At 51.9% G+C, this 26,045-nt stretch overlaps 1 protein-coding gene across 1 annotated transcript; it reads right to left on the bottom strand.

Moving 5' to 3' along the window:
• nsfa (N-ethylmaleimide-sensitive factor a) lies at positions 1-25,969 on the bottom strand. Its single transcript, XM_056584965.1, has 22 exons — positions 25,833-25,969; positions 23,937-24,022; positions 23,075-23,171; positions 21,729-21,768; positions 20,560-20,726; positions 19,696-19,803; positions 18,985-19,060; positions 18,036-18,191; positions 16,424-16,623; positions 14,553-14,718; positions 13,462-13,536; positions 12,593-12,780; positions 11,584-11,679; positions 10,679-10,835; positions 9,429-9,562; positions 9,036-9,102; positions 8,614-8,693; positions 4,767-4,901; positions 3,621-3,734; positions 1,589-1,644; positions 1,435-1,501; positions 1-1,031 (listed from the first exon to the last, which is right to left on the bottom strand). Exons 1-21 carry the CDS (start codon positions 25,842-25,844, stop codon positions 1,477-1,479), a joined length of 2,235 nt encoding a protein of 744 aa, XP_056440940.1. The 5' UTR covers positions 25,845-25,969; the 3' UTR covers positions 1-1,031; positions 1,435-1,476.
• Between the last annotated feature and the right edge of the window lie 76 nt (positions 25,970-26,045).

The following is a 26,045-nucleotide window of genomic DNA, read 5'->3' as shown; positions in this document are numbered from 1 at the left end:
GAAAGTGTTAAGTCATTCAAAGTGGAAGATATTTCATCGCTGTGTCTTAAGCACAAGACGCTCAGAGCTTTGTATGTAGTATGTCGTAACGATGTTCCCAGAATCCTCTTGGCTTACCGTTGGTCTGAGGTACAGCAGGCCTAATGAGGAGGGTCAAATGCCAACTAACTAACCACTGTGGACCGATTAACTATTGCCACAATACTTAATATAGTGAGGAATTATTAATGACATAACATTCACTCCTTTCCAGAATTTATTCAGGCGCAAAGTAGAGGCAGAAGATTCCGAGGATTCATGAAAAATACAAACGTGGTTCACCCAGGAGTATAAACCAGGATTAAAGTAGGGTAAACTAAAGAGGGACATGAATCAGGACCTTTCATTCTAAAGACACCATCTCCCTACAGGCAGAAGAACCATAACCACCTCCGGTAGATTCAGGTATTGAAGGAGAACCTTCACAGAAATACCCCAAAACATTATCAGATTATGTGCTTTCCCTTCTGAAGCTTTAAAAAACAAATGCGAAATTGAATCAAACTCTTTAATTTCTCGAAATAGTTTATTTATTAAAATAACAGATGTCGAAACACAATTTTAAAGAAGATAATAATAAATTGAGTAGCGTGATTAAGATCGAAAAAAAAAATCCTGGAATGATTTTTATTCCAACAGTTTCGGTTTAAGGCACAAATGAAGAAAAGGCTATCACTATCACCATCGTTACCATTTAAATTATAGTCATCCTTTTGTCATTAAAAGTAAAGCACCCAGGGAGTGTGAGATGGAGCCTGTGGGGTTGCACATCAAGTGGACTTCATTCATCAGAATATCAACAGATATAAACAGTGGTGATCCATGGACCCCCCCGCCACGTCGGTCCTGGGGGGGCTGCTGGTGTGTGACAGGGTGTAACACGGGGGTCGGGATCAGGGGAAGAGTCCGAGAAATGGAACCCATTTCCCCCTCACGATCCTGTTCCCCCTCCGTTCGGAACGCTGATTCTGAGGCGTCCGATTTCTTCGTGTCTGAGGGATCAAGAAAGAAGAAGTAAAAAGTGAGCGCGTCTCCGAGCGCATTCGCTTCGCTGCCGATGCAGGCGGCAGAGGCGTCTTTAGTTTGTCCCGATCTTTTTGATCGTTCCTTCGTTGGTTACGTCACAGATATTAAAAGGACCTTAAAGGTGACACATTATATACCATTGCAAGCCGGCGTGTGCACCTAGATTTGTGCTGGAGAAGAAGAGGCAGATTTTTTCCAAACGGCTTGCAACGGCTAATCACACTCACACCTGGTGGTATAATACGTCACCTTAAGTCCTTCGACTACCTGTAGGCATCCTTATATGGTCACGCAAGTCACTTATTACATAAATAGTCACATTAGCAAATAGATAGCCCAGCGTCATTATTTGTGCACTGTGTGACTTACCGAGGGAATCTTCCTCTATGTGACGGCGGCTGTACGTTTAGCCTAGAACAGAATATCCGAACGAGATCTGTCGGAGATAAACAACACATGGTCATGAATCGGAACCGTAATAAATGGGTTGTGCGCTAATGTATGCGTGTACGTTATAACTTACATTCCTGGGTCGCTGAGCAGACTGAGGAACTTGGTAACTCTGAATCGAGGCTCCATCTGCGGGAGGCGAAGGCAGGAAGAGGCGGCGTTAGCGTGAAGCTATCGGAACATAACTGCGATAAAAACTGAGTGAGTTAAAGAGACAACTCAACGAATGTTTGAGCAATTTTGAAAAGTGGCAATTAGCCTCCGGAGCGAATGCTTTGGTTTTGAAAGAACAGGATTCAAACAAGAGGGGAGTGGGGGGGGGGGGGGGGAGTGAAATTCATGGCAGACTATGCAATAACTTATGCCTGGAATCGCCCTGGGCCATTGGAGTTGGGACATGGGAGCAGGCAGAAGCATTGGAATGAGAAAAAAATAGAAGATAAAAGTGTGTGTGTGTGTGTGTGCGTGTGCGTGTGCGTGTGTGTTCCCGCGTACACTCAACGCTGTGTGCAGCATGTCTCGGCAAACTCTGCCTCATACTTTCTTAGGCCCGTGTGTGGGCGTGGGCGTGTGCGGAGGGGATGCAGAGTGCAGATCATGGCTGCTGCTGCATCGCTGCATACCACAGCAATTACACAGCATCCCGCCTCAACAAACAGGCCTCACACGTCACCAACATACCACAGAGTCACGGAGTCGCACAGGGTCTAAAGCCGCCGCCCCCCCCCGCCGACCACATGTCAGTGTGTTGTCCAGACTCCTGTAGCTCCGTGACCGGGCCTGTTTACACGCTGTCCAGATCAAGACCCATCAGCGCGCCGTAGAGAGATGGACGGAGCGACCACATCCACGGAGTAAACAACCCTGGTGTGGTTTCCTCTGGTCGAGGTGAGCACCGACCGAGGCCTGGACGGCTCGAGGAGAAGGAGACGTTTGAGGAGCACTCGCGGAAAAACCTCAAGAGTGACAGGCCGGGCGTGTGGAGGAGGAGGCCGGGGCGAACCGGAGCCCGGACCCAAACAATGTGCTGGAGAGGGATCCCACCGCCGGTGGGTTTGGAACGTCACCCGGCACAGCCCCGGCGCAATTAGGGCCCCGGACGGGCCCCGGCCCGGCAGGGCTGTCAGATGTGGAGATAAGGACTGTGGTGGTCCCGCTCTGCTGCCTCTGGCGGTCCGCTGCTGGCCTCCAACGCCGTGGCTCTGAACACTCAAAAAGCCTTTCCAAGTATAAACTAAGAAAAGCAAAGAAGACGAATTAGCGCGAACTGTGAAGCCAGACAAGCGGTTTGGCGTGGGTGTTTTTGACGTCTCTGTTAATCCACCGCTTGGACGTGTCAGACGCAGCCTCTTCCATGTACTCCTGACACGTTGACGGCTGCAGACGGGCCTTCAAGCGGGGGGAACTCGAACCCTGAGTTCTGCAGAGAGCCGTCTCCCATGTCCCTCAGAACTTAGAGGGGCTGCTCACTCAGGCCACTTGATGGGCTTCGGGGGGGGGGGGGGGGGGGGGAGTTTGGAGAGCTACGAACGAGTTCCCGCAATGAGGAAGAGGACGATGAGGAGGATGGCGGTCCACGACCCCGGGGCTAATTGATTGCAGTTTGTTGTGTCTGAGGCTGTAGCATGCGCCGCTGATGTGGCCCAGATGTGGAGAGGAAGAGCAGACTGACAGCCGGGACGCAGGATCTCAATCAATTATTTAGCTGCTGAATAGCTCACACAAGTATGTGTGCATGCACACATGTGTGTGTGTGTGCATACCGGCTGGGCCGGGGGGACAGGTGGAGAAGACGGCCCACAGCAGAACAACTGGTCCGGTCCCTCCTTTGTGGACCAGGACCCAACGACGGCCTGAACCATTTGCCACTAAAAAAAATCCCTCAACACCAGAAGCAAAACTTAACCATCCTTCCCCGACTGGCTGCACTTAACCAAATACCTCAACTTCAGCATCCATATCAATAAACTAAGCTAATGCCTAAACTCCAAGCAATCTTACGGTGTTTACCTTTAAATAATAAGGACATTTCTAAGTGACCCCAGATGTTTGAACGGTGGTGCACGTGCGTCTGACTCGTGTCCCTCCCCGTGTGAGGCCCCCACCTGCGCGGCCATCTCAATGAGCATCAGCAGCTTCTTGATGCCGATGGACAGACGCTTGCCCTTCACGACCTTGGCTATGCTGGCCCGCTCATCCTCCTGGAAGCTACCCAGCAGCTGTGGTGAGGAGGGGGAGGGAGAGAGGGGGATGGAGGGGGGAGAGACAGTAAAAAACATTGTAGAAAGGAAGCATGTGGTCAGCATCTGTAAATGGTTATTTCTTCATTTGAGCAACGTTGTAAGTGGTATTTATTGAAATGATATTATCCCAAATTCTACACAACAGGAGCCTTCCTAAATCATTTCAACAGATCACATTGAAGATGCGTCTTGTCATGGAGATATTGTTGTCATAAATCCGTTGGCGTGTCTCCGATCCTGAGTCGAACATTCTTTGTGATTTGCTTATGACTAAGACATTTCAGAATTGTGCTTTAGTCGCATTATTCTGCCACGTGAAATGTGCTGGAGAAAGACCCAGCATGCATTCCTGTCTACTATGACCCCGAGTGTGTGTGTTAGTTAGTTTGTGTATGCATGTGTGTAGGCATGCAAGCATGTGTCTATGTGTGTTTGCGTGCATGCAAGTGTGTGCGTGTGTGCATATGTGTGTTTCGTGCATGCGTGCGTGTGTCTGTTTCAGTGTTTTGCGTGTGCGAGCACGTGTGTGTATCGTGCATGCGTGCGTGTGTCTATTTCAGTGTTTTGTGCGTGCGTGTGTGTTTCGGTGTTTTGTGTGTGCGTGGGTGTGTGTTTCGGTACTTTGTGCGTGTGGGCGTGTGTCTGTTTCAGTGTTTTGTGTGTGGGAGCGCGTGCGTGTTTCGGTGTTTTGTGCGTGCGAGCGTGTGTGTTTCAGTGTTTTGTGCGTGCGAGATGGTGTGTTTTAGTGTTTTGTGCGTGCGAGCGTGTGTGTGTTTTGGTGTTTTGTGCGTGCGAGCGTGTGTCTGTTTCATTGTTTTGTGCGTGAGCGCGTGTGTGTTTCGGCGTTTTGTGCGTGCAAGCGTGTGTGTGTTTCGGTGTTTTGCGCGTGCGAGCGTGTGTCTATTTCAGTGTTTTGTGCGTGTGAGTGCGTGTGTGTTTCGGTGTTGTGGGCGTGCGAGCGTGTATGTGTTTCGGTGTTTTGTGCGTGCGTGCGTGCGTGCGTGCTACCTCCAGGGCCTCCACCAGCTGCCCTCCACTGGAGATGTTGGGGATGTGGATGGTGGTGCTGAAGGCGTCCAGCATCTCCATCTCCTGCAGGACGTCCTTGCGGCTCGTGGTCCCGATGATCAGCAGCTTGCGGCCCTGCAGCGCGAGACGGGGGGTGAGCGGGCGGTGGGTGGCATGGAGCTACAGCAGCAGCTTCAGTGGCTCAGCGCGTCATTGTGTTAGCACGAAGGGCGCCCCCACCAGCGGTGGTTTCCATGGGGCAGAGTGGTGTGGGGGCCAGGCTGAGAGGTGCTGGGTGTAAACCCCTAATGGCCGAGGCAATGCAGCCCGTCTGCCCATCAGGCATGTGCCTCTGAAGTCTGAACCAGGCTGGAGAGACAGTAGAACCAGGCTGGACAGACAGTAGAACCAGGCTGGACAGACAGTAGAACCAGGCTGGACAGACAGTAGAACCAGGCTGGAGAGACAGTAGAACCAGGCTGGACAGACAGTAGAACCAGGCTGGACAGACAGTAGAACCAGGCTGGACAGACAGTAGAACCAGGCTGGAGAGACAGTAGAACCAGGCTGGACAGACAGTAGAACCAGGCTGGACAGACAGTAGAACCAGGCTGGACAGACAGTAGAACCAGGCTGGACAGACAGTAGAACCAGGCTGGAGAGACAGTAGAACCAGGCTGGACAGACAGTAGAACCAGGCTGGACAGACAGTAGAACCAGGCTGGAGAGACAGTAGAACCAGGCTGGAGAGACAGTAGAACCAGGCTGGACAGACAGTAGAACCAGGCTGGACAGATAGTAGAACCAGGCTGGACAGACAGTAGAACCAGGCTGGACAGACAGTAGAACCAGGCTGGACAGACAGTAGAACCAGGCTGGACAGATAGTAGAACCAGGCTGGACAGACAGTAGAACCAGGCTGGACAGACAGACAGTAGAACCAAGCTGGACAGACAGTAGAACCAGGCTGGACAGACAGTAGAACCAGGCTGGACAGACAGAGGAGGAGACGAGAGAGGAGGAGACGAGAGAGGAGGAGACGAGAGAGGAGGAGACGAGAGAGGAGGAGACGAGAGAGGAGGTGACGAGAGAGGAGGAGACGAGAGAGGAGGAGACGAGAGAGGAGGAGACGAGAGAGGAGGTGACGAGAGAGGAGGAGACGAGAGAGGAGCAGACGAGAGAGGAGGAGACGAGAGAGGAGGAGACGAGAGAGGAGGAGACGAGAGAGGAGGAGACGAGGGAGGAGGAGACGAGAGAGGAGGAGACGAGAGAGGAGGAGACGAGGGAGGAGGAGACGAGAGAGGAGGTGACGAGGAGGGAGGAGGAGACGAGAGAGGAGGAGACGAGAGAGGAGACGAGAGAGGAGGAGACGAGAGAGGAGGAGACGAGGGAGGAGGAGACGAGAGAGGAGGAGATGAGGGAGGAGGAGACGAGAGAGGAGGAGACGAGAGAGGAGGAGACGAGAGAGGAGGAGACGACAGAGGAGGAGACGAGAGAGGAGGAGACGAGAGAGGAGACGAGAGAGGAGACGAGAGAGGAGGAGACGAGAGAGGAGACGAGAGAGGAGACGAGAGAGGAGGAGACGAGGGAGGAGGAGACGAGAGAGGAGGAGACGAGGGAGGAGGAGACGAGGGAGGAGGAGACGAGGGAGGAGGAGACGAGGGAGGAGGAGACGAGAGAGGAGCAGAGGGACGGAGGAGACGAGGGAGGAGGAGACGAGAGAGGAGCAGACGAGAGAGGAGGAGACGAGGGAGGAGGAGAGGAGAGAGGAGGAGACGAGAGAGGAGGAGACGAGAGAGGAGGAGACGAGAGAGGAGGAGACGAGAGAGGAGGAGACGAGAGAGGAGGAGACGAGAGAGGAGGAGACGAGAGAGAGGAGGAGACGAGAGAGGAGGAGACGACAGAGGAGGAGACGAGAGAGGAGGAGACGAGAGAGGAGACGAGAGAGGAGGAGACGAGGGAGGAGGAGACGAGGGAGGAGGAGACGAGAGAGGAGGAGACGAGAGAGGAGGAGACGAGAGAGGAGGAGACGAGGGAGGAGGAGACGAGAGAGGAGGAGACGAGAGAGGAGGAGACGAGGGAGGAGGTGACGAGGAGGGAGGAGGAGACGAGAGAGGAGGAGACGAGAGAGGAGACGAGAGAGGAGGAGACGAGAGAGGAGGAGACGAGGGAGGAGGAGACGAGAGAGGAGGAGATGAGGGAGGAGGAGACGAGAGAGGAGGAGACGAGAGAGGAGGAGACGAGAGAGGAGGAGACGACAGAGGAGGAGACGAGAGAGGAGACGAGAGAGGAGACGAGAGAGGAGGAGACGAGAGAGGAGACGAGAGAGGAGACGAGAGAGGAGGAGACGAGGGAGGAGGAGACGAGAGAGGAGGAGACGAGGGAGGAGGAGACGAGGGAGGAGGAGACGAGAGAGGAGGAGACGAGAGAGGAGGAGACGAGGGAGGAGGAGACGAGGGAGGAGGAGACGAGGGAGGAGGACACGAGAGAGGAGGTGACGAGAGAGGAGGAGACGAGAGAGGAGGAGGCGAGAGAGGAGGAGACGAGAGAGGAGGAGACGAGGGAGGAGGAGACGAGAGAGGAGGTGACGAGGGAGGAGGAGACGAGAGAGGAGGAGACGAGAGAGGAGGAGACGAGAGAGGAGGAGACGAGAGAGGAGGAGACGAGAGAGGAGGAGACGAGGGAGGAGGAGACGAGAGAGGAGGAGACGAGAGAGGAGGAGACGAGAGAGGAGGAGACGAGAGAGGAGGAGACGAGAGAGGAGGAGACGAGAGAGGAGGAGACGAGGGAGGAGGAGACGAGAGAGGAGGAGACGAGAGAGGAGGAGAGGAACGGAGGAGACGAGAGAGGAGCAGAGGGAGGAGGAGACGAGGGAGGAGGAGACGAGAGAGGAGGAGACGAGGGAGGAGGAGACGAGAGAGGAGCAGACGAGAGAGGAGGACACGAGAGAGGAGGAGACGAGGGAGGAGGAGACGAGAGAGGAGCAGAGGGACGGAGGAAGTGTCGAGCACAAAGAGCAGAAAGGCGTCCACGTCTCGGGGGAGGAAGTGAGGAGGGAGGATGCAAGGGTGTACGTGAAGGAGAGGAGCATGAAGACGAAGGGGGAGAGGAGGAGGAGCACGGAGGGAGGTCGGGGGGGGGGGATTATGGCCGGGGGGTGCCCCCCGTGGCGTCGGGGGCTGCGACGCTGCATGCAGATGAGCTACCACACAGGCGGCGGCGCTGCCAGCTCCCGGCTCTCTCACAGGGCCCTTTCTCCTGCCCGTCCCCCCGGCCTCCCGCGACCCAGGCGCCCCGCTGGGCTCGGTGCTTAACAACCCCCGAAAGGAGCAGCGCGGCCAGGCATTCACCCCCCCTCGCCCCCCCCCACCCCCCCGCACCACTTCTCATGCACACACAGCCAACGTATAGTCCGCCATACCGCCTTTCACCAGCCTCATTAACAACAGAACGGGGTTAAGAACAGGCTCATGGACGTACACAAACACACCCTCCACACACACACAGCGTCTGGGGCCAAGGGGGACATGGAGACTCTCCGCGCGCTCTCTCTCTCTCTCTCTCTCTCTCTCTCTCTCTCTCTCTCTCTCTCTCTCTCTCTCTCTCTCTCTCTCTCTCTCTCTCTCTCTCTCTCTCTCTCTCTCTCTCTCTCTCTCTCTCTCTCTCTCTCTCTCTCTCTCTCTCTCTCTCTCTCTCTGTGTGTAAGATCTGCTGCCCTCTTTCTGCAAGTACGTGAAATACAATCGCTGGAGACTACAGTGAACGCTGGTGTGGGGGACAGAGGCTCACAGGAGAAGGAAGGGAGCAGGAGGAGGAGAGGAGAGGAGGTGATCAGAGGCAGTTGTACCTTAGGCGGAGGTTTCTTGAGGAGGACCAGGAGAGCCTGCAGGACCAGGTTGGAGAAGCGGGGTCCGATGGGGACGTAGTCTGGAGGGACAGGGAGACGCTCAGAGACCACTCGCCAGAGGTACATTGTGGAGCAGTGACACTAGATAAGACTAACGTTGCACACTGTCCATCAGTTACAGAGGGCTCCCCCTTAAAGTTAGAACAGCATCAAATAAAAACACTTACTAACTCACTAATCAACTAACAAATTCACAACAACCAAGTTCAGAGCAAAAGGGCTACGAGGTCAAGTTTGTACACCGAGTTAAGGGTGCTCATGGAAATATTAGCAAAGTCTTCCCATTCATAAATGATTTCCATCCACACAGAAACAACCGGGCTCTGTTCCCCCGACATAGACCCGAGGGGAGGCGTTGTTACCCAGCAGGCGCTCGATGTCGTCCACCACCACGCAGCTCAGCTGCGACTTGTAGGCATCTTCAAATATCTGCGGGCGCCGGAGAAGCACATGAGAACCTCCTCGCTACCAGGGAGAGCACGACATGATTTAACGGTCTGCCTGCTTTTCCATCTATCAACTCCAACGGAACGGGAACCATAATTGTTTTTGTTTAAGAGTGCGGTCTGCGTGCCGGATGATGAACGGCACGAGGCTGCAGGCGGTTAATATTACGACTGTGGGCTGAACGTGACAACACGTCCAGCAGGAAGTCCACCGGGACTCTGACCTCCACTGGTATGCAGTCAGATGGCTCCAGGCCCGGCCCGTGCACGACACGTTCCCCACCGGAGGGGGGCGGAGGGCAGGGGTACCTTTTTGATGGCCTGGCACTTGGCGATCTCCGAGTGTCCGATCATCTTGTCCGGGGAGCAGATCTTGATGAAGGGGAACTGGGAGTCCTCCGAGATCTTGGCAGCCAGAGCCGTCTTCCCGCTGCTGGGAGGACCTGGAGGGGGGGGGGGGAGACGCCGCAAATCACCCTGGATGCAGCGCGCAGCTGCCGACCGCACCGCCACTAAATCACGAGAGCGCGACCACCGCGGCCGCCGGCCTCCTCTGAAGAGGCTCGGTTTGGTTTATACTCCCCACCACTACACGTCCAGGGAAACGCTGTCCTACGGTGACTGGAGCTGCTGTGTCTGTTTTGTTATGACGCGACGATTGTATGAGACGTTATAGATTCGGGTGTTGATCTTGGGGGTCCGACTGAAGGACCTCCGCCACAGCCTTCTGACGGTTCAACCGCTGTCACGTAGAAATGCATCTGGGAGACGCATCGTGTGCTTCTAAGTGACTGGAAAGCCCTTTGTTTGGGTACGGTCAGGTCAATAAAACGTGTATGCGTGCGTGTTTGAACCTCTGGCCGTAAGTGAAAGCATTATGAGTTGTTAAAGAATGTTGGAATGACGTTGACATGGATAGGACGCGGTGTATGTGTGTGTATAACTATGCACGTGCGTGTTTGGTACTATGTACACGTGTGCATGCAGCAGTATGGATATGTGTGCGTGCATCAGAATGTAAATGTTTGTGTGCAACAGAATGTATATGTGTGTGTGCATCAGTATGTCGATGTGTGTGCACGCATCATCATGTACATGTGTGTGTGCATCAGGATGTATGTGTTTGTGTATCAGTATGTATGTGTGCGTGCATCAGTATGTACATGTGTGTTTGCATCAAAAAGTATGTGTGTGTGCATTAGGATGCATGTGAGTGCAGGGTGTATGCATGTATCAGTATGTTTATGTGTGTGCGTGCAGCGTGTATGTATGTGTATGCATCAGGATGCATGTGTGCGTGCAGTGTATATATAAGTGTGTGTGTGTGTGTATCAGTATGTGTACATGCGTGTTTGAATCAGGATGTATTTCTGTAGCAGTATGTGTATAAGTGTGTGCGTGCAGTGTGTATAAGTGTGTGTGTGCAGTGTGTATGTAAGTGTGTGTGTGTATCAGAATGTACATGCGTGTTTGACTCAGGATGTATTTCTGTAGCAGTATGTGTAGATGTGTGTGTGGGTGCCTCAGGCTGCGTGTGAGCGTGGGGTGTGGTCGCCCACCCTCCAGCAGCACAGACACCAGGGGCGTGCGTTCGCTGTTCTTGGTCTGCTGCACCAGCAGCTCTCCGTCGCTCAGGGCCTCGGTCACCGAGTCGCCCCAGCGGATGATGCCGTTCATGATGTAGCTGGCGTAGTCCTCCTGGTTGCTGCCGAAGGCCTGCAGGGAGGGAACCACGGGATGAGGAAGAGTTGAAGAGCGAGGAAGAGAGTTCAGACGACACTGGCGACTGTTGGAGCTTCAGTCCTCCTATCTCTGTCGAATAAGTAATTGATTTATTCTTAAATCATCGCATATTGTAGGATTCTGGCATTCTGCAATTGTGCAAAAAAATACTTTTTCTATTTTTTTTATCATATTTCATATCTTAACGGTAGGGTTGGGAATAAGGAGAGCTCGGTTCTAGTCGTATCCAACTGAAAAGAGACCACCACTCCCTTCAGGCCTTCCACATGTTAGTCACATATGACCACATGTTAGTCATATGTGACCACATGTTAGTCATATGTGGCCACATGTTAGTCATATGTGACCACATATGTGACTAACATGTGGTCATATGTGACTAACAAGCTGGTCTCATGTGACTAACGAGCTGTTCACATGTGACTTACATTTGGTAACATGTGACTAACGAGCGGGTCACATGTGACTAACGAGCGGGTCACATGTGACTAACGAGCTGGTCACATGTGACTAACACGCTGGTCATATGTGACCAACATCTTACTAACAAGCTGGTAGCATGTGACTAACGAGCTGGTCACATGTGACTATCGAGTAGGTCACATGTGACTAACCCGTGACTGACGAGCTGGCAGCTTGTGACACAACGGGTCACATGTACCTGATGGCAGGTTGATCAGAGGGAGAGATCACTAGGTCTCAGGTCGCGGCAGTGACTCACAGGTTTGATGTCGTTGTTCAGCGAGGCCAGGAAGTCGTTCCTGTGGACCAGCAGCTTCTCCGCCTTCTCCATGTCCACCTCCACCGTGGCACTGGCCTGCGCACACACACACACACACACACACACACACACACACACACACACACACAGACACGCCGCTGTGAATCATGCTGTTGTTTGCATTTGCACATCCAGACAGATATTGCCACGGACAATGCGCTCCTCAGAGTATGAAAGGTCAGACAGGTGGAGGGGAGGGGTCATGACCGGAGAGAGAGAGAGAGAGAGAGAGAGAGAGAGAGAGAGAGAGAGAGAGAGAGAGAGAGAGAGAGAGAGAGAGAGAGAGAGAGAGAGAGAGAGAGAGAGAGAGAGAGAGAGAGAGAGAGAGAGAGAGAGAGAGAGAGAGAGTCAGTCACACAAGCGTAAAGGTCTCCTGTCTGTCAAACATCATCACCTCACAATATTTAGCATTCTGACTGAACGTCTGCACACGTGTGTGTAAGGGAGTTTCCCTGCCCTCTGGGGGGCTGGGGTTAGGGGGGGGTGTCATAAATATATAGGCCTGTTAAATCCTTTGAGACTGGAACTGGGATTAAGGGCTGTACTAATGCCATTGACTTGACGTGCGTGCGTGCGTGCGCGCGCGCATGCGCGCGCGCGTGCGCGTGTGTGTCTGTGTGTGTGTGTGAGGGTTGTGTGTGAGGGTTGTCCGTCTGTCTGCCTGACTTTGTATGCGTGAGTGGGTTGTGTATGTCTGCGTGTATGTGTGTGTGAGTTGTGTATGTCTGCGTGCATGTGTGCGCGTGTGTTTGTGAGTTGTGTATGTCTGCGTGTACGTGTGTGGGATGTGAAGGTTGTGTGTCGAGGCCCTGTGGTCTACCCCTAATCCCCCCCCCCCCCCCCCCCTTGTCGGAACTACCATAGTCCGCCGTGGTCTATTCTAGCCCCTCCCCCCCCCCGGCGGCGTGGTCTACTCTAGCCCCGCCCCCCTGGCGGCGTGCGCTCCTACCTTGATGTGGCGGTTCATGGCGCTGGACTGCGCGGCCCGGACCAGCCCCTCCAGCTCCGCCCCGCTGTAGTTCTTGGTCTCGGCCGCCAGCTCCTTCACGTCCACGTCCGACGCCAGCAGCTTGAACTCACGCATCTTCGCCGTGTGGATGTTGAGGATCTGGACACGCCCACGCTCGTCAGGCAGGCCTGGGGGGGAGGGGGGGGGAGACAGGGGAGAGGAGGGTGGAGGGAGAGAAGGGGAGAGAAAGGAAGAGAGTGGGGAGAGAGAGGGGGGAGAGGAGGGTGGAGGGAGAGAAGGGGAGAAGAGAGGAGGGAGAGAGGGGGGGGAGTGAAGGGAGAAGAGGGTGGGAGAGGGGAGAGGTCAGAGAGCAAAGAAGGGGAGAGAGAGGAGAGAGGGGGGAGAGAAGTGAGAGAGGGGGGGAGAGAGGGGGAAGTGAAGGGAGAAGAGAGAGAGAAGGGGAGAGGTCAGAGAGCAGAGAAGGGGAGAGGGGGAAGAAGAGATGGGAGATTGGGGGAGAGAAAAGGAGATCGGGGAGAGAACAACAACACGGTCAGGACGTGCTTCTGGGCCTGAGCCCTCTGATGAGAACCCTCCAGAAGTGTATGAGGTGAAGCTAAGCGATGCATACAACACCCCAGTGAACGACTGGCATTGATTCAGCTTTTCGTTAGCGTAAGACGAGCGTACACGTGACCTTAACTTAAATGTCACATAAAGAATAAATGAATAAAAAAAAATGATCGGTGGAATATTCCAGAGCTGCACATTTCCTGGCGGGATCGAACACTCCGCTCCGCTCGGCTGCGGTCGAGGGTTGGGGAGGGGGAGGAGGAGGGGGAGGGAGGGGGGAGGCGGTCTGCACTCACCAATCTCCATCTTCACCTCCAGTCGGCCCGGCCTCAAGAGAGCCTCGTCAATCAGGTCCGGCCTGTTGGTCATCCCTGGACACAGAGAGAGAGAGACAGAGAGAGAGAGAGAGAGAGAGAGAGAGAGAGAGAGAGAGAGAGAGAGAGAGAGAGAGAGAGAGTGAGAGACAGAGAGAGAGACACAGAGAGAGAGCGAGTTCATGTTGTGCACATCAAGGTGTGTAAGGTTAGGGCTAGTCATCACAGTGAGTAAGGGTGTGTGGAAGGGGTGTGTGTGTTCATCATAGTGAGTCGGCGTGTGCGTTCATCACAGTGAAACAGGGTGTGTGTGTGTGTGTGTAGTGGTTTGTGTGTTCCTCACAGTGAGTCAGGGTGTGTGTGGTAGCGGTGTGTGGTAGCGCAGTGTGTGGTAGGGTGTGTGTATGTAGGGGTGTGTGTGTTCATCACAGTGAGTGTGTGTGTGTGCGGTAGGGGTGTGGGCGGGGTGTGTGTGGTAGGGCCTGTGTGGGGTAGGGGTGTGTGTGCGTCGTGGTGTGTGTGTGTGTTCATCACAGTGCGTCGGGGTGTGTATGGTAGGGGTGTGTGTCCATCGCAGGGCGTGTGGGGTAGGGGATGTGTGCGGTAATGGGGGTGTGTGCGTTCATCACAGGGTGTGTGTGTGTGTGTGTGTGTGTGTGTGTGTGTGTGTGTGTGTGTGTGTGTGTGTGTGTGTGTGTGTGTGTGTGTGTGTGTGTGTGGGCTGTGTGCAGGGCCTAAAAAATGTTTTTGTTTGGTTCCGGTTTCCGACCGACCCTGTCAATTTATGTGCGACCCAAATTATTTTATGTAAAAAATAAAAAAAAAAGTTTTTTTTTTTTTTTTATGCAAACTATAATTACGTTTTGGTACAACACCTCTTCATTCTGTGCAAGGATGAGCGAATTTTCTCGTTTTTAAATGAAAACAACCTACCTATGATTCGCCGCCGCTGGAAAAAGTAAAATAAAAAAATAAAATAAATTCCCTACCTACCCATGACCTCAACTGACAACCAACAGGAACCAAACTTTTTTTTTTTTTAGGCCCAGAAGTGAGTGCGTGTCCCCTCTCACCGATGACCAGGATGTTGTTGAGCTGCTCCACGCCGTCGATCTTGGACAGCAGCTGGTTGACCACCGTGTCGTGGACGCCCGTGCTGCCCGCCATGCTGCCGCGCTGCTTGCAGATGGCGTCGATCTCGTCGAAGATGATGATGTGCAGGCCGCTGTTAGCGCCCAGCTGTGGCGGGGGGGGGGGGGGGACACACGAAGCGTTTAGATTATTATTGGATGGATTTTGACTAGGATCCACCAGGAGGTCATGGGAAATGCTGCGTGATAGCAATACATTAGCATAAGGGGGGGAAGGAAACCGTTCCAACACAGCGAAACACACCGAACAGATTGGTTCCCCAACTCGACAGAGTCTCCCCAAACGTTTCAGATGGCCAACGGTTGGGCCAGTGTGATCCACGCTTAAGCTGACTGAGAGGTGAGACTTAGCTGAGTCTTAACTGAGAGGTGAGTCTTAACTGAGAGGTGAGTCTGAGCTGATAGGTGAGTGTTTACTGAGAGTTGATCCTTAGCTGGCTGAGAGGGGGAGATGAGGCCTGAAGGAGTCAGGGTGGGGGGTCACCCTCCAGCCGTCAGGCTTCATAGCGAGCATTTAAAGCAGGTGTGGAGCTGGCCTTATTACGCAGCGTGTGTGCCAGCGTTTGTGTGCCTGTGTGTCTCAGTATCGCTGTGTGTGTGTATGTCTCGGTATCGCTGTGTGTGTGTGTGTGTGTGTGTGTGTGTGTGTGTGTGTGTGTGTGTGTGTGTGTGTGTGTGTGTGTGTGTGTGTGTGTGTGTGTGTGTGTGTGTGTGTGTGTGTGTGTGGTGGTTCTAAGGGGAGGTCAGAGATAACTGGGCCCCTCATTAGGTGGTGAAGAGTGAGACCCCACACTGGTGTCCTATCATGAGGGCCCAACGTCATCACACACACACACACACACACACACACACACACACACACACACACACACACACACACACACACACACACACACACACACACACACACACACACACACACACACACACACACACACACACACACAGGATGGGACCAAATGCATGGTGGCTATGTGTGAGTAAAGGGCAGATCTCTCCGCTCCTGCAGAAATGAGCTTTTCTGTTTGGTTAAAGACCAGATGCTATCGCGGGAGAGAAGGGGGGCATTCAGCCATGCTGAGAACAGGCTGTGAACAGTCAGGCCAGCACTCCCTGGCCCGTTATCTGATGTGTCCATGATTGGATCGTTGGGGGGGAAGGTGCAGGGCGACAGAGAGATGCAATGTGACGCAGCACAGGAAGACAAACGTTTGGCTATTCATTTTATGGACCTAATGATTCATCTGAAAGATAATCGTTAGATTAATCGACTATGACAGTAATCATTAGTTGCAGCTCTACGAATGTATCCATCATGTGAACACAATTAATACCTTGTGTGTGCGTCTCACACTCACTCAGCGATTCAATCGATGATAAGAAGCTGGATTAAGTCATCAACGTGAATAATTCAGATGATAACACCTTCAATTTGTCCTTTGTGTTTGCAAGTGGGATAAATCTGAAAAAGTATCATGGATTTATGTGTGAGTGAGTGAGTATGTATGTACGTGAGTGAGTGAGTGAGTGAGTGAGTGAGTGAGTGAGTGAGTGAGTGAGTGAGTGAGTGAGTGAGTGAGTGAGTGTGGGCGAGAGTGAGTGAGTGAGTGAGTGAGTGAGTGAGTGAGTGAGTGAGTGAGTGTGGGCGAGAGTGAGTGAGTGAGTGAGTGAGTGAGTGAGTGAGTGAGTGAGTGAGTGAGTGAGTGAGTGAGTGAGTGAGTGAGTGTGGGCGAGAGTGAGTGAGAGTGAGTGAGTGAGTGGGTGAGTGAGTGAGTGAGTGGGTGAGTGCTCACCCTCTTCTGCTCCTCCTCTGCGTCGGCGAACAGCTTCCTGATGTTGGCCTCCGACTCGCCCACGTACTTGTTGAGGACCTCGGGCCCGTTCACGATCTTGGGCTCGCGGGCGTTCAGCATGTTGCCGATCTGTCGCGCCATCAGGGTCTTACCGCAGCCCGGGGGGCCGAAGAGCAGGATGCCCTTCACGTGCTTACAGCCTGGGGGGGGGGTGGGGGGGGGCACAGGGGTCAGCCTCAGCCTCAGCCTCCCTCCCTCCCTCCTCTAGCCGTACACCCAGGGCTCCGCGCTGGGGTTTGGATGGGGGGGGATCTGGTGTCCCCCCCAGGTCTGTCTCTAGAACCCCAGGTCTGTCTCCAGGTCGGTTTCTTCGCCCAGACTATTGCAGAGCCCCCCCCCACCCTCTACCTGGCTCACCCACCCAACCCCCTCCAGAGGACCATCTGGGGGGGAAGGTCGCCACGGTGACGACAGGTGGGGGAGCGGGAAAGGTGAGGTCGAAAGGGCCGGAAGATAAGACCAGCCGGAGGGAGGGGGGGGGGGGGGAGAGGCTACCTTAAAGGGGAGACGAGGTGAGGAACAGCGAGCCCCCCCTCCCCAACATTTGGTGGGGGGGGGGGGGGAGAACACTGGTGGAGAATACCCTCTCTGTCCGCATTCAAACTAACAGAGACGAGTCCCCTCACACACACACACACACACACACACACACACACACACACACACACACACACACACACACACACACACACACACACACACACACACACACACACACACACACACACACACACACGCGGTACTGCGTCACCTTTAGCTCCTCTATCTGTGCTCGCCATCTCATTACGGGGGCCAGGTGGCCGCAGCCAGGGGCTCCCCCCCTCCCCCCCCCCCCCCCAAAGGTCAGCGCACCCAGCGCCGGACACCCCGACCGGCCGCTGGGGGGGGGGGGAGGGGGGGAGCATGTGTGGGTATGTACGTACGGGGATGAGTGGGGAGGGGGTAGGGATCAGTTTGATGGTGTGTGTGTGTGTGTGTGTGTGTGTGTGTGTGTGTGTGTGTGTGTGTGTGTGTGTGTGTGTGTGTGTGTGTGTGTGTGTGTGTGTGTGTGTGTGTGTGTGTGTTCTTCTCTGTCTTCCTGCGTGCGTACAGAGAAAGTAAAGCATTGTGTTGTGTGACGCCCGTGTCTGAGAGTCATGGGCTGACGGCTGTCAACCTGGAAAACATCTGGACACTGGACTGCCTGTTCTCCCATCACTCACCCTGCTGGGTGACTGGTTTCACTGGGGCAGACAACAAGGCCTCTCTCTCTGGGACCGTTTACCATGTAAGTGTGCCTCTATCGAGGACATCATTGATTATGGGAGACCAAGTGAACTTGGACCGAAACCAGGGGCTTGTTGCTGCAAGCTTCCCCTACGAGGCCTGAACCCCTGAAACAAAGAGGACCCCTCACTCTGAGAGAGGTCTGATGGTCTCGCATCCCTGAGAACGTCTCTCCGACCCTCTGACCTGGGCGATGGCACACAGCGCTGGATTTAGGCTTTAGGTTTGACGGACGGAAAACCCAGCAACATGATTGGTTGAACCCGATGTGTGACAGCCGTCTCACCCATCTGCTCCACGATGTCGGGGGGGAAGACGCGCGAGGCGAAGGCCCGCCTGAAGATGTCGGAGAACTCCTTGTCCAGACCGCCGATGCCCATCCGCTCAAAGTTCCAGTCGGGATTGATGATGGACTGGCGGGATTCCCGCGTCTTGGCCTTCCCTGGGAGAGGAGGGGGAGGGAGAGGGAGAGGAGGGGGGAGGAGGAGGAGGAGAAGGAAGAGGAGAGGAGGAGAAGGAGGTAGGTGGAGGAGGGAGGAGAGGAAGGAGGGAGGAAGAGGAGGGAGGAGCAGGAGGAGAGGAAGAGGAGGGAGGATGAGGAAGAGAGGAAGAGGAGGGAGGAGGAGTTGAAGAGGAGGAGGAGGAGGAGGAAGAAGGAGGAGGAGGGAGATATATTGATTGAACAAACCTTGTAATTGCTTCTAATAGAAAAAGCTAAAAGCTATGGTTCATTATTCGTATTACATAAAAACAAGTTACTATTTACTGTAATGCTAAAACCTCTGCACCTTGATTGGTTTTGTCTTTCTTTTCTATGTTCTGGGAATAAGTGGACTATCCCTACAATCAAACTTCAAATCCAGATGGCGAAAGAGATCGACATGGGCATGCTGCCCCCTTGTGGCTGAAACAAATGTCGGCTAATGAAACTGTTCAGAATAAGCTTAATTTAACCAGGCTCCAACGCCTTAGAATCACCCTAATTCCACATGAACTTCATTATGCATCCCCACTCAATATGAATCATCTGAGATACAGGCCCATTAAGGCTGCGTCATTTCACAGTTTAGGCCTTTATGTAGACAATTATGCACGGTCAAATGAAAGCAAAACAAAAGCACAACAGATGCATGCATCGTGTGGTGACATGTTGAGTGTCTGAGAGTGGCTGTTGTGTTGGGAGATTGAGACGTCCTCAGACGGGGGTGAACGTCTCCCGCTCATGCCTCACTCACCTATGAGCGTTACGGACGAGGTGTCGGCCTTCTCAAAGATCACCTGACTGTTGCCATTCAACAAACCGATACCAATCTGCAAGAAGGGCAGAACATCACCAAATAAGGACACAATCAGGAACATACCAGGACCAAATCAGGAGCAAATCACGATGAGACGCCCTTTTAATTGGTCTCACCCCCTTGCACAAAAATAAAATAAACAAAGAATATTCTTGTGGGATGCTTCGACACAAACGCCAAAGCATGCATTCTGAGTTGTATTTTTATACAAAATATATACCGTCATAAAGGTAGCGTCACGGCGTTTCAGTCATTAACTCCTGAGATCCTTCTTTAGATTCGATTCCATTTCAAAGAAAAGCAGACAACATTACAGTGATGAACAGAAAGACACCAACCCTCTACTTCCACATACAGACCCTCGTTACTGGCTAGAATAGAGACAGCCACAGCATACAGCAGGCTGCCCTAGCCTCTGCCGCCCCCTGTTGGTCAGGTGAGATAGCAGGCTGCCCTAGCCTCTGCTGCCCCCTGGTGGTCAGGTGAGACAGCAGGCTGCGCTAGCGTCTGCTGCCCCCTGGTGGTCAGGTGAGACAGCAGGCTGCGCTAGCGTCTGCTGCTCCCTGGTGGTCAGGTGAGACAGCAAGCTGCGCTAGCCTCTGCTGCCCCCTGGTGGTCAGGTGAGGCAGCGGCCGGGTGTGCAGGTACCTTCTGCTTCTTGCCGGAGTTTCCCTCCCCCTTCAGGATGCTGGGGTCCATGGCCTCCATGTTCTTCACCACCAAGGCAAACAGCTTGTCACTGAAACTGAACGCCAGCTTCAGCCAATCAGAGGGAGCGACATCCACGGTTAGGATCCATAGAGTACATGGTGTATAAAAGCACTTTAAAAGATCCTATATATACTGTATATATACAAACACATATATACACTACATTATTTATACACAAACTATATAATTACTTCAATGGTATAATACCTTCATGTGAGCATGTGCCGTTTACTATTAATATTGAGTCAATGAGCAGAGACCTTACCCCAAGTGACTACCGGCGGTAGTAATCGAAGGAGCTAGTAACTGACGATAGTAGTAACTGACGGTAGTAGTAACTGACGATAGTAGTAACTGACGGTAGTAGTAACTGACGGTAGTAGTAACTGACGGTAGTAGTAACTGACGTTAGTAGTAACTGACGGTAGTAGTGACTGACAGTAGTAGTAACTGACAGTAGTAGTAACTGACGGTAGTAACTGACGGTAGTAGTAACTGACGATGGTAGTAACTGACGGTAGTAGTAACTGACGGTAGCAATAACTGACGGTAGTAACTAACGGTATTAGTAACTGACGGTAGTAACTGACGGTAGTAGTAACTGACGGTAGTAGTAACTGACGGAAGTAGTAACTAAAGGTAGTAGTAACTGACGGTAGTAGTAACTAACGGTAGTAACTAACGGTAGTAGTAACTGACGGTAGTAGTAACTGACGGTAGTAACTAACTGACTGATTAACTGACTGACTAACTGACCGACTGACTGACAGACTAACTGACGTGACCGTGGATCTTGATCACCTGCTGGCCGGCGCTGAAGGCCTGGTTGCTGAAGCTCTGGAGGAACTCGGCGGCCATCTTGTCCGAGTCGTAGGGGCTGCTGTCCACGTTCTTCTTCTGCAGGAAGTCCACCTCCAGCAGGATCGAGCCCACATACTGACGGCTTTTATCGAACTTATAGCTGGTCACTGTTCGAGAAAACCAACAAACAGAACCTCTTATTTACAATTCTTTCATGATGAACCACGATGTTATAATCCCACCAAAATCCAAAACGTTTATTTTGTATAAACCGTTCTATTGCCAAGTCCCAAAGATAAGAGCTTTTCAGTAAAGCCCAGGCTCCTCTTATGTTCACCCTGTGTGTGCATTAAAACAAACGCTTATGATGGGAGAAATGGAGGTATGGTAGGATCAACAGTGAACGGGGATCCCAGAGGGCTTTTAGTCTGCTTCTACAACCCTCATCACGTTAGGATCACCTTAGCGGCTAGGAGGAAGACTTTGGAGAAAACGTGATTGATATCATATAGATTACGTCTGTGGCTCCCGTTGCACTCAGTTCAATTGAAATAGAATACAGAAGCCTTGCTACCAGGCTACCTATAACATCTCTCCATGGACACCATGTCCGCTAGAGATAATCCAATCATTTGATCAGATAGGTCCAAGATCCGAAACCAACCCTGGATCAATGCTGTAAAGGCGTGTTCAAATCCACGGTCGAACCTCCTGAGAAAGAGGTGCGGCCATGTTCTCCTGCTCAGCTCCTGTTCCCGGTTCCTTCATGATCTGTCTGCTTCTACATTGCCTTGGTCTGTCATCTCTTGTGCCATTTCTACATTGGATGCCGTTAGGTTTCTCGTTCAAAAGTGGTGCCGTGTTAATATACAAACGAGCAGAGTCATCTCTTCATTTCACAAGGACCCCCTGCTGGTGAAATCGTCTAAATGAGGAAGAAAGCCTAGCTTACATCTCCGGCGAACCAAGCTTCTGCCCAACGTGAGAACCTCTAGCCGACGACCTGTGGCGTAACATCATGGTGATATGCCCCGGTGCAAATATTTATTTTGTGCATTTAGCATCGATCCCTGTTCATCGGAAATGACGAGGGCAGAATGTAGTGAATCTAGAGAGATTCTGAACCCATGTTTCCTCCAGCTGGGGTGTACAGCGTGTCCATGACTTACCCTCAACGTCTTGTCCGATTGACAGTCCCGCCCATTTTCTCTACAAAAATAAAGAAAAGGCAAAACTTGAGGCAAACCCATTGTACCGGTCATTATTCTCTCTGTTGGGAGCTTTGGCGATGATATTATACAAACAAACAAAAAGCACAGAAGGGGACAGTGTAAAATGAATCTGGTTGCACAGAAACAAGGAGTTGCTTTTTATAGGGTGGGGGTGGGGCAGCAAGCACAGACACAGAAGAGCCTCCTTCTCCAAACAACCCAACATCTCCACTCACATCCACACAACAACAACAACATAAGACATGGCTGTTACCCTCCTCTGGAACATGGTCTCATTTCACAGCACATCCCTGTAGCCGTTCATGTCTTTCACGCACACTTTACAGCTGCAGCTCGATTTGAGTCAGCGAATATGGATGCAACATGGGCCTCGGGCATGCAGTGGCCATCTTGGTTCTCAATGCTAGCTGGGAGGGGTGAACTCGTCATTCACCAACCAGCAGGCGCTTAGAACCGAGCTGGCTGCTAGGTGCACGAGGCTCATAGTAGGACCACCGTGTGCAGTCGGCCACTGTGGACTCTAGTGCATCCACGACGGGAGCACGATTGATTGATTGAACATTCAACAAGTTATAATAAAAAAAATAAAACACAATAAAGCCCAAAGACTTGTTTATGGTCCTTAGACCCTACTGCACGTGTGGCTGGTGAAATAAGACCATGAGAAGAGGTTACTGGGGTTACCTGATGGCTGTGGCAGCTGCCAAGATTAGAGACACAAGGAGAGCAGGCAGAGACAGAGAGACACAAGAGGAGTGTGAGCGGTGGGACAGAGGAGCAGAGAGGTCCTGCGGTCCAGAGGACCACAACGCTGGGGCGCCACACGTTAAGTCAAGACTTGTGGTGTGCTAGACTACTTTGATATTTGATATACATTATAGATGATTCAATTAGTATTGCTATGATATATTTTCTGTATTTATATTATAAAAAGGGAGAATCACTTATTATTATGGTTATCGGGTTATGAGGTAAAGTCATTAAAAGTGTCGACATAACAATAAGTAGCATTTTACCATTCAAACAAACAACCACATTTGCTGCAATAATTGTGATTCAGTTTGTATTTAATCCATTCCCACTTATACATTCTTGTTGTCTTCATAAAGCACTTTTCGTCAGATGTTTTGCATTCTTATGCGACCCTGTTCCCACTGAAACCTGGTTGCCATGGCAGCCGCAGGCCACTGTACCCCCACTGTAACCCGGTTGCCACGGCAACAGCAGGTCACTGTATCCCCGGTGTAACCCGGTTGCCACGGCAGCAGCAGCAGCAGGCCTACCTGGGGGAGGCTGAAGGCGATGGTTCCCACAGCGACGCTGGGGTGGGTCTTCAGGGTGAAGACGTACTTGTGGGTGACGTTGCGGACCGAGACGTGCCTGCAGGGAGATCACAGTGAGTCCAGATACCTCAACCTTGGGTCATCTGAGAGCTATAGGACTGGTTCGTGATGGAGGTCACACAGTGAGTCCAGATACCTCATCCTGGGGTCATCTGAGAGCTATAGGACTGGTTCGTGATGGAGGTCACACAGTGAGTCCAGATACCTCATCCTGGGGTCATCTGAGAGCTATAGGACTGGTTTGTGATGGAGGTCACACAGTGAGTCCAGATACCTCATCCTGGGGTCATCTGAGAGCTATAGGACTGGTTCGTGATGGAGGTCACACAGTGAGTCCAGATACCTCATCCTGGGGTCATCTGAGAGCTATAGGACTGGTTCGTGATGGAGGTCACACAGTGAGTCCAGATACCTCATCCTGGGGTCATCTGAGAGCTATAGGACTGGTTTGTGATGAAGATACTCCAGCAAAACAGTGGGGAATCGGTGACACTTTTTTATCGAGTAAAATCAATCTAAACATAGCGCCGCAAGCTGCCTTCATTCCTTGAAGTAGGGGTAAGGTTTTGTTCCGTGCAGGCATTCATAATCAATGAGTTTGAGTACATATTCACACAGCTCTGAAAAAAGCCTCCAAAGAAAATCATCTTATTCATCCATTCAGTTCAGGAGGGACCAGGAGGGACCAGGAGGGACCAGGAGGGACCAGGAGGAACCAGGAGGAACCAGGATGTTGGCCTCTTTTTTTTTTTGGCCTCTCACACACACGCACGCACACACACACACACACGGTCCAACCCACTGTTCAAACTGTTGTTCCTTATCGCTGATGACAGCGCAGTTACTCAGGGACAGCTCGTCTGTGGGGCACTTCGCCGCGTGCATGTTCTGAAGACAAAAGAAACACAACGGGCCCCGGGTCAGGTCAGGCTGAGGTACTGGAGGACTCTGAGTAACACAACAGAGGTGCGAGTAATCCATCACACTCACAGTCGCGTTTAAAATTAAATCGTCTCTGTTACAGGAGTGTACAAAGGATTTGAGAAACATGCGTATTACTCCATGTTAGGAAAAGCGTGCGCATCGACAACTCAGATACTCATTACAAAAGGCACCACTGAGACAAAGACAACACACACACACACACACACACACACACACACACACACACACACACACACACACACACACACACACACACACACACACACACACACACACACACACACACACACACACACACACACACTTCATTTGGCTCTGATTAGCAGACTGGGAGAAGACGTAGGGGGGGCGGCAGTAGCTCAGGTGGTAGAACGGGTTGGCTGGTAACCTGAAGGTTGTTGGTTCGATCCCCGGCTTCACCTAGCAGAGTGTCGAGGTGTCTTTGACAAAGCACCTAACCCTGACTGATGTTGCGATGTGATGTCGAATCCAGACATCCTGCTGATGCTGGAACAGAGACTTCCAACTCTCCAGCAGAAGTGCCCCAGAAGCGGGAAAAAATGATGATGATGATGATGATGTAGGGTGAGTTATCATCTATGGAGCAGCATTCTCATGACGTCGTCTCGGCCCTCCTCGTTACCCTGCAGCCGACCCCTAGAGGTTCTTCACCCCTCAAACAGTCTACGTGTGTTCACTTCAGGACGGAGGAGGTCCTCCTGGACCTTTTGTAATCCATCAGATGTCTTCAATTAAGAAAGGGGTCCTCCAGGGAGAGGTGGATCAGGATCCCTAGAGGACGTGTATCCACCTCCACCAGGAAGTCCCACGGCTGCTTATTGACAACCCGTCCCGTAGCTTCTGGCTCAAAGAATCGTCATCACCTTCACTTCTTCTATTGCTGTTTATTTGGCTGTCTCCTGAACCACTGTATACAGCGAGTTCCATCTTTTCTTAAAGGCTACCTGAGAGCACCCGTTAAATATATATACATTACATACATATAAATATTATTATTCCAGCTTGCAGTCTGAAGAGTAAATGCTCTTCTCCTTGAATTGTTCATCTGATCCAGTAAAGGCTTTTCCAACATGAATTTGACATGGAAAATCGGTATTCATAAAGTTTGTCTTGGTGTTAATAACACCAAGACAAACTAAAAGCTGTCTACACTATAGTGAGCCACACACACACACACACACACACACACACACACACACACACACACACACACACACACACACACACACACACACACACACACACACACACACACACAGCAGACTGTGTTTACATCGTCAACAATCCACCAAACTTATAACGATTAAATAGTGCTGCTTATTTTATTACTGATACATCTTACCACTCTTGCATTGTGTTTTAATGTATCTGCTACAGTGTAGGAGGATATGTTAATACTATTTATTTATCTGCTATTTCAGAGCATTGACTCAACTTTGAACAACCTGTCAAACTAACTAAACGGAATGTTTCACAGCTCATCTGACCGGTAACACCTCCCATGCAGCTGTTAGCACTGGTTAAAGTGAATTAAAGTGAGTCAAGGTGATGTAAAGTGAGGTTAAGTGAGCAGTCATGAGACTCTATCGTTTCCGGGCTGACTTCAATGACGGCTCATTCACAGACCAATGCTGTAGCCTTAAGGCTAAGTGCTCAGGGCCCTTAACTTAACCTCACAGTCACACTGCTTGTTAAGAGGTTATTTTGTGCTTGAGATGTTATTTGAACTCACCCGGCCCGCCATCTCTGAACTCTTGTTGTTTAAATCCAAGTGTAGAAAAACGCGACGTTGACAGAACAACGCGTACGACCTCTCTGGGCGGGGCCTTGAGTGCTGACGTCATCACGCACACGAAGTGAACGCCAACTGCCTCTCTGGGCGGGGCATCGAGTGGTGACGTATTACGCATTTGACGTTCAAAACACCGTTTTTTTTCTTTTTGTA

The sequence above is a fragment of the Gadus chalcogrammus genome, unplaced genomic scaffold (assembly GCF_026213295.1).
Source record: "Gadus chalcogrammus isolate NIFS_2021 unplaced genomic scaffold, NIFS_Gcha_1.0 GACHA052, whole genome shotgun sequence".
NCBI lineage: Eukaryota > Metazoa > Chordata > Actinopteri > Gadiformes > Gadidae > Gadus > Gadus chalcogrammus.
The sequence above is the reverse complement of the archived record's forward strand: the minus strand, read 5'-3'. Positions and strand labels throughout refer to the sequence as shown.

Excerpts from the sequence above, each read along its gene's own strand:
- nsfa (XM_056584965.1), bottom strand. Across the intron at positions 21,769-23,074 it reads TCGCCTTCAGCCTCCCCCAG|AGAAAATGGGCGGGACTGTC; the intron begins GTAGGCCTGCTG and ends TTATTTTTGTAG. Across the intron at positions 9,563-10,678 it reads GGTGTCTGTGCTGCTGGAGG|GTCCTCCCAGCAGCGGGAAG; the intron begins GTGGGCGACCAC and ends CCCCCCCTCCAG.